The sequence below is a fragment of the Notechis scutatus genome, chromosome 6 (genome assembly GCF_049901735.1).
Source record: "Notechis scutatus isolate UNSWTSFEM ecotype Mainland chromosome 6, rNotScu1.2, whole genome shotgun sequence".
Classification (NCBI taxonomy): Eukaryota; Metazoa; Chordata; class Lepidosauria; order Squamata; family Elapidae; genus Notechis; species Notechis scutatus.
The window spans coordinates 23,799,313-23,806,640 of NC_142014.1; the positions used below are offsets into that span (position 1 = coordinate 23,799,313).

Sequence of the window (7,328 nt, forward strand, 5' to 3'; positions counted from 1 at the left end):
AAAAACTACCGTTATACAGCTCACATAGGTTACAAACGTCAAGCAATTAAGAACCCGTGCAGAATCGGCAGGGAAACCGAAGCGGGAATCACGCAGAGACGAAGCAGGCAGCCCCCCCTGGAAAGGGCTGTTCTGTGGCCCTTACACAGGCCGGAGCAGGCAGACAATAACTGGGTCCACGGATGAGGGGGATAAGGCTCCAAGAGGGCCGCTCCCGGCTCTGAGACCGGGGCCTCCTCTGTCTCACCCACCTGCTTTCGCCGACCGCAGCGCCGGGAAGGGCGAAGAGCGCCAGAAGCCGCCGCCCGCTCATCCCCTCCCCGGCTCCTTCGCTTCTGCTTCCCCGCCACCCCCAAAAAGAACAGGCCCCTCGGGACCGCGGGCTGACCCAGAGCGACCAGCCGAAGGCCGCCGGCTGGCGACGGAAGCCTCTCGACTGGGCCCCGCTGGCTTAAACCCGGCCGGCGGTCAACCCAGGGCGGCTCCGGCGCGCGCGCGCGCCCCGCGCCTCCCGCGCCACCTTTAAAGCCGTGTGGGCGGGAGCGAGCGCCGAGCGTTGCGCCGGGGCGGCGCCCACTCGCGGGGCCAATGGCGCGCCGCCTCTATTTAAATAGACGAGCTGTGTCAATCATTCGCCTCTCCGTCAGCCTCCTTTCAATCGCCATATTGGGCAGGGGGGCCGGAGAAGGCGCCCTCCCTCCCTCTTTCCTCGGGGCTCCTTCCTAGCCGCGGGAGCTCCGGCTCAGCTTCTTCCGCCCGCCGCCCGGAGCAAAAACAGGTCCTCCTCCTCCCCACCGCCGGGCTCGGGCGTCTGGCCGGCGCTTTTCTCTCCTCCTCCTTCTCGTCGTCGTCTGCGGCGGCAGCGGCGGCTCCCGGACCTGCGGAGAGCGCTCGGGCAGCAGCGGCCGCTCCTCAGTGCTCCCCGCGCGGCTGGGGTTTTTGGAACCGCGCTCGGTGCTCCGTCGCCAGGCGCCCCGCTGCCCGCCTCCCCGACCTCGGCTTATGCGAGGCTCCGGCCAGCAGGGTTGCTGCGCGCTGTCCGCCCGGGAAGCGCTTCCTCGCCTGGGTCCAGCGGAAAGGCCGCCCGCCGCCGCCGCCGCCGCCTTCTCCCCGAGCGGGACGCCGAGCACCACCTCACCCGCCGCCTTAGCCCCGCGGCCGGCTGCGCGGCGGGCCATGTCGAAAGTGCGTGTCTCGAATGGGAGCCCGACCCTGGAGCGGATGGAGGGCCGGCCGGCGGACGCCCCCAAGCCCTCGGCGTGCCGCTGCCTCTTCGGCCCCGTCGACCGCCAGGAGCTGGCGCGCGAGTGGCAGGAGCAGAGCCGCCACCTGGAAGAAGCCAGCCGGAGGCGGTGGAACTTCGACTTTCGGCGCGGGCAACCCTTGGAGGGCCGCTTCGAGTGGCAGGCTCTGGACAGGGCGACGCTGCCCGATTTCTACAGCCGCCCCCCGCGGCTCGGCGGGGCCCGGCCCAAGGCTGACGGCCGGCAGCGGCGCCTGGAGCTCAACGGAGACCGCTCGCCGCCCAGGGGGCTTCGCTGCGCTCAGGCGCCGGCAGAGCAAGAGCCCGAATCGGAGCCCCAGCAGGACGAGGCCGCGGCGCTAACCCTGAGCTCCGGCCCGAGGAAGCGACCTGCCGCGGATGGTAATATACTCTTTTTCTGCCCTGGTCCCGCGGAGACCCCTCGGAAGGAGCTCCGCCGCCGCCGCCGCCCGGCTGGGCTGCTTCGCCACACGAAGGCTCCGTTCAGGGGAGAGAGAGAGAGAGAGAGAAATCATTTCCCCGGCTTTTCTGATCTCTTTCTCTGGCCGCCTGAAGGGCCGATCGCCTTTTGCCCTTTGAAGCCGCGAGCCGGGCTTGCTTGGAAGCGAATGCCCGGTCAACATGGGGCTTTCCCCCTCGCCAGGGATTGACCGGGAGCTGTTCCGCCTCCTGTGGATCTCCCTCTCCGGAGAGTGCAGGGAGCCAACCGGGGCCCGTCTATTTCCCAGAGATCGACCGAGAAGCTATGGGAGGGAATTAACTGGCCTGCCCGGCCTGCAGGTTTCACAGACCAGATCTCTCTCTCTCTCTCTCTCTCTCTCTCTTTTTTTTTTTTTTTGCGAGGTTTTATTTATTATTTATTTGTTTCTTTATTGCCCGCCGTTATTATTTTTACCGATAACTCAAGATGGCAAACAACCAACGTATTTTCCTCCTCTTTATTTTCCCCACAACAACAACAACAACAACAACCCTTTGAGGCGGCTTGGCTTGGCTGTGGGATTCCCTTAACCGACTGTTTTTTGTTTTTGTTTTCCTTCTCCTGGCTCTCAAAACAGGCCTGGTTTCAGATATTCCTAACCATAAGAAGCTCCTCTTCACAATTCTGATATTCTTAGTCTGGATACACTTATGCATATTTTATGCCAATGGCAGATGATTCAGGAATTCCCTTCCAAAGTGATGCTATTTTCCTGCCCTTCTTTAGTGCTGATTTGGTATCGATCTTTTTAATATCCTCCTTCCCTATTTTCCCCCCCTCCTGAATCCTCCCCTTTATAGATTCCTCTCCTCAAAGCAAAAGAGCCAACACAACAGAAGAAATTTCTGAAGATCCTTCTGAAGATCCACCCATGGCCAGCTCAGCAGAACAAACGCCCAAGAAGAAGACATCCAGTCCGAAGCGGTGTCAAACGTAAATTGGTGGTTGTAGAGGTGGGTTTTCTGTTTAGAAGGGGGAAAAAAAATGCTTCATTATTTTGTATAGTTTTGTATCCATTCAGTTTGTTTGGCAAATCGGTGCATGCAATGTCATTGGCTAAGAAATTGAGTTTTATGTGATTTTTTTTAAAGCAAGCTGTCAAATTCAGACTTACTCTACTGAGTAAAGAAGTGGCTTTCTGAAGAAAATGAGCAGTAATTCTATTATAGATGATAAGCTTGTGTTTGCTGACTTAAAAGCTCTCCTTGGACACTATGGGTTTTATTTCTGAATACATTTTACTAGGATATAATGCAGTATAGTTTTTAGTAAAGTGGCAATGTAGACTTATTTTTAAGTTTTCTTTACTTTTTAAGTAAATAACTTTTACTCTACTTTCTTTGCTTCAAAAAAAGTGAAAATACTAAAATTCATGCACAAGAAAGGTTTTTTAAATTAAAAATTTTTTCCCCTTAACTGCTGTGCATTATAAACAATTGGTATGTCAATTGAAATGTCCAGGCTCTGTTTAACTAGAGATATAAAGGTTTTGTGGAGCCTCGGTGGAAATGAATAGCAAACAACATATTTGGACTATATTCTTAGCGGCAGTTAAGGGAATAGCTCAAAGGCGCACAAATTAATTAAGGACAGGCATTCTGGATAGGCTTTTCCATAGCAGGAATGGTGTAAGAATCTTGGCAGACCTGATTTCCAAATTAAAAAATTTGGAAATTAGCTTTCATCTTGGAAGTAGATACTTGGGATGCCGTTGGGATGAAGGAGGACATGTGTTCAAGTTAACTACTACTAACTGTTTACTTGAACATTTGAAAGGGAAATGAAAGCTTTTGGGTGGACCAATCACAGGAGAGAGAGAGGCAGGCAGGGAGCGCCAAAATGAGGTTGGTATCTATCTCTTGAACACCTCCCAGAAAATAACAAGGTAGCACAAAATTTAGCCTTGTCTCACTACATCTAAGCAGTTTCCTATTTGTGATTAATTCTGTCAGCTTTCAGTCTGAAATCTGGTTGGGGCAGATTAGCTGAATCTCTCCTTTAGTCAAGAAGTACGTTACGAAACCTTTGTTGGTAGGGTTGTCTTGTTTTTGTCTAGTGAGATTATAAAATATCTTATGAGAGAGAGAGAGAAAATCAAAACCAAAACGATTGACTGTTGGCAGAATGCAACATATTTAGAAGAATTCGTGTAGCAGGCTAAGTTTAGTTAATACTAATCTTGGTTAGACTTGTGGCTCAAAAGTGTTGAGTAAACAGATCATTTGGATTATTGTATTTTGTGTGTGTGTGTGCATACATACCATGACTAATTTGGAAAACAAACCAAGCCAGTTGTGTCTGTATATAGTGACGAAAACGGTAGAATCTGCAGGTTTTCTTGAAAAGCCAAAAACATCCTTTTAACTAGAAAACAGGATTGTAAAAAGTTGGCATAATAGAAACTGGACTTGACTGGTGAGGTTGATTCGAATGCTGCATGTCATTTGGTGATTAGAGCCAGTTTGGTCTAGTGGTGAGAGCACCAGGCTACAAACGAGGAGATTGTAAGTTCTAGTCCTGCTTTAGGCATGAAAGCCGGCTGGGTAACTTTGGCCCAATCCCCTGTCTCTCAGCCCAACCCACAAGGTTGTTGTGAGGAGAATAATATACATTTTGTGTAATTATGTAATCATGTATACAGAAATAATACATTTTAAAAAGGGTAACTGTAGACCCACAGGATATTTTGGCAGCAGGCTTTGTTTGTTTTGTACTTTGTTTATTTTTGTACTTGTTTATTTTTATTTTGTGCTTATTTATATATATATATATATGTTTGTGAACTGCCTAGAGTTACTAAGATGAGATGGATGTTGTAGAAATTTGATAAATAAAAATATCAAACTTAGAAGCTGCCTATCTCGCTCCTACCATAACACTCTAAAAATAACAAAGCAAGGAATTGGAGCCCTGGGCAATTGATACCTTTTTTCTTCCTTCATTTCAGAATTAAGAATATTTGTTTCCTTGTATCTGGAGGAGGCAAAATGAAGCCAAGAAGATCCAGCGCTCGCATCCATGTATGCACCTGTACATGTATGAATAAATGAAAGAAAGAAAGAAAGAAAGAAAACATATCAACTGATTCTCCATGGGATGGGGAACACCTTAAAGCACTGAAACAACCTGCAGTGTAATAACACTAAACCAGGCTGTCCTAAAAGAGCCTTCCTCTTAAAGCAATGGATGTAGCATTCTGCAATTAGGTTGCTTCTTTGTACTACCTGTGTAAATAGTTTTTACATTATTTAGTATGTAAACCTTTCTCCCCTCTTTGGTGGGGGGGGAGGAGTTTTGGGGAGGGATTTTGTTTGTTTTGTGAAAGGGTAGAGCTAATAAAAGGTGATGGGTTCAAAAATCTGCTTCCAAACCCCAGGAAGAAAGCAGATGTGTTTATTAAAAGAACATTGCCCCCCCCCTTTTGTGTGTGTGTGTATGTGTGAAAGTCCTAGGTAATAAAAAGAAATTGGCATTTAATCATAGTTTTCCAGCAGGTTAATGAATCCGCTGGTGAAATTTTATGTGTCAAGGACACTATCTGGGAAATGTTTGCCTGCGATGACCTCGCTGGAAGAGACAGGAGCTTTGGGGAAGTACCCGATTTCTAAGGTGGTGTAAGATGCTTTGAAATCACAGGGCAAAAGTTTTGTGTAGGAGGCTCAGTTCTCTCTGTGGAGCTGCAAAAGAGGAACTCTCTTAAGGGGCATTTTCTCATACAGGCCTTTTTTTTTTTTGCCTCCTTACTTTTTAAAAGTCCTGCCCAACAACATACATAGCATAGAGGATAAATTAATAAATTATCTACGTCCAAACTCTTTATTTACTCACTTTTCTGGCCCTTCATTAAGTGGGTAAATGAAACAGTATTTTTTTTTTTACATTTTCTGGGTGGGTTTTTTTGTTTTTTGAAAAAAAAAGTTTTGCAATGTACCTGTGTACATAACTGTAAAAACACTGAGAAATTATACTAACTTATTTATGTTAAAAGATTTTTTTAAATCTAGAAGATATTTTCCCAGAAAGCCAAAGTGGCGCGTGGTTTTTGTGCATTTGTAAATGCTCTATTTGGTAGGGGATTTTTGTTGTTGTTGTTAGCCTCTGTGGGGAGTTTTGTTTTTGTTAATTAATATGGCTGTGTTTAAAATGATTGCAGACTGAGCCAGTTCAATTGTTTTCCTTTTGTAATGGGCAAAAAAAATTAAAAAAAAAAAAACCCAGTTGCAAAGTGATACTATTTTAGATCAAGCAATCAATAAAGACGACTGCCATATATAAACAAATAAACTGTTTTTGTGTGTTTTATAAAACCCATTGGAACTATTTGCTTGCTTTCCAACTATTTAAAGGTAGTCCTTGCTTTATGAATGCAACAGAGCCCAAATTTTCCATGGCTAGGCCAAAAAGTTGAGTTTTGACTCATTTTACAACATTTTTTTTTTTTTGGCCACAGTGGCCAGAATCACTGCAACTGTTAAATTAATAACACGGTTGTTAATAAGTGGAACCTGGTTTCCCCATTGACTTTGGTTGTCAGAATGTCACAAACGTGGATCATATGAGCCCAGAGAGACACTGCGACTATCGTAAGTATGAACCAGTTGCCAAGCATCCGAATTTGGATTACATGACCATGGGGATGCTGCAAAGGTTGTAAGTGTGAAAAATTACTGTCATTATCACTTTGGTTGCTAAATGAATAATTGTAAGTTGAGGGCTCTGGCTGTTTTTTTCCAAACTGGAGTCTAACATTAATAAAGTTGCAAGGGACTTTATGGGTCTTCTAGTCCAGTGGTCGCCAACCATTGGGCCGGGGACCACTGGTGGTCCGCGAGAAAATTTTGGTGGTCCACAGAGAAATGTCCCCTGCCCAAGCAGCCCCCAAAGCAATTAATCGAGGCTGCGTGGGAACACAAGGCTGTGCTGCCCACATGGCCCGCAGGAACACAAGGCTTGCGTCGCTTGCATTGTGAACACAAGGTAGTGAGGGGAAGGGGGGAAAGGGCAGAGAGGGAGAACTTGCCCCATTCAACCCATGTGCCTGGCCTGGCCACTGGGCTGCTGCTTTCCACTGCTTCTGCTTATGGCTACACGCAAGGAAAGCAACAAAAGTCTTTCTTTCTCTCCCCCAAACTCCGCCAGAAATGAGTCTTTGGGAGCCTGCAAGGCCTCCTACTCCAAGAGGCTGCACCGGCGTAATAAATCTCACAAAGACTCATTCCTGGTGGAATTTGGGGGAGAGAAAGAAAGACTTTTGCTGCTACTGCTGCTTTCCTTGCATGAAGCCAAAAGTCTCTCTCTCTTTCCCCCATGAGAATGGAGCTGGAGACTGTATCCTGCGATCCCAAATAAAGAATGATTGATCAGTAGGAAAATGGGATGGGGAATTTTCCTGCAGACTTTTTTGGGGATTTTCCCAGGGTCTCTTGGTCCACGGGATTTAAAAGTATGAGTTTGGTGGTCCTTGAGGTCCAAAAGGTTGGCAACCCCTGTTCTAGTCCAATCCTCCACCCAAGCAGCAGACCCTACACCAGTGGTGGGCTGCAACCAGTTTAACAACTGGGTCTGTTTGCTACCTTGGTTTGT

The 7,328-nt window shown here is 47.6% G+C and overlaps 1 protein-coding gene across 1 annotated transcript; it reads left to right on the plus strand.

The window, feature by feature from the left end:
* The first annotated feature begins 618 nt into the window (after positions 1-618).
* CDKN1B (cyclin dependent kinase inhibitor 1B) lies at positions 619-6,029 on the plus strand. Its single transcript, XM_026679274.2, has 3 exons — positions 619-1,645; positions 2,546-2,698; positions 4,693-6,029. The coding sequence occupies exons 1-2, from the start codon at positions 1,003-1,005 to the stop codon at positions 2,680-2,682; spliced, it is 780 nt and encodes a 259-aa protein (XP_026535059.2). The 5' UTR covers positions 619-1,002; the 3' UTR covers positions 2,683-2,698; positions 4,693-6,029.
* The last annotated feature ends 1,299 nt before the right edge of the window (positions 6,030-7,328 follow it).

Bases quoted from the DNA above. Each gene is read 5' to 3' on its own strand.
- CDKN1B (XM_026679274.2), top strand. From the start codon at position 1,003: ATGCGAGGCTCCGGCCAGCAGGGTTGCTGCGCGCTGTCCGCCCGGGAA. The intron at 1,646-2,545 runs GTAATATACTCT...TCCCCTTTATAG, and splicing joins GAAGCGACCTGCCGCGGATG to ATTCCTCTCCTCAAAGCAAA.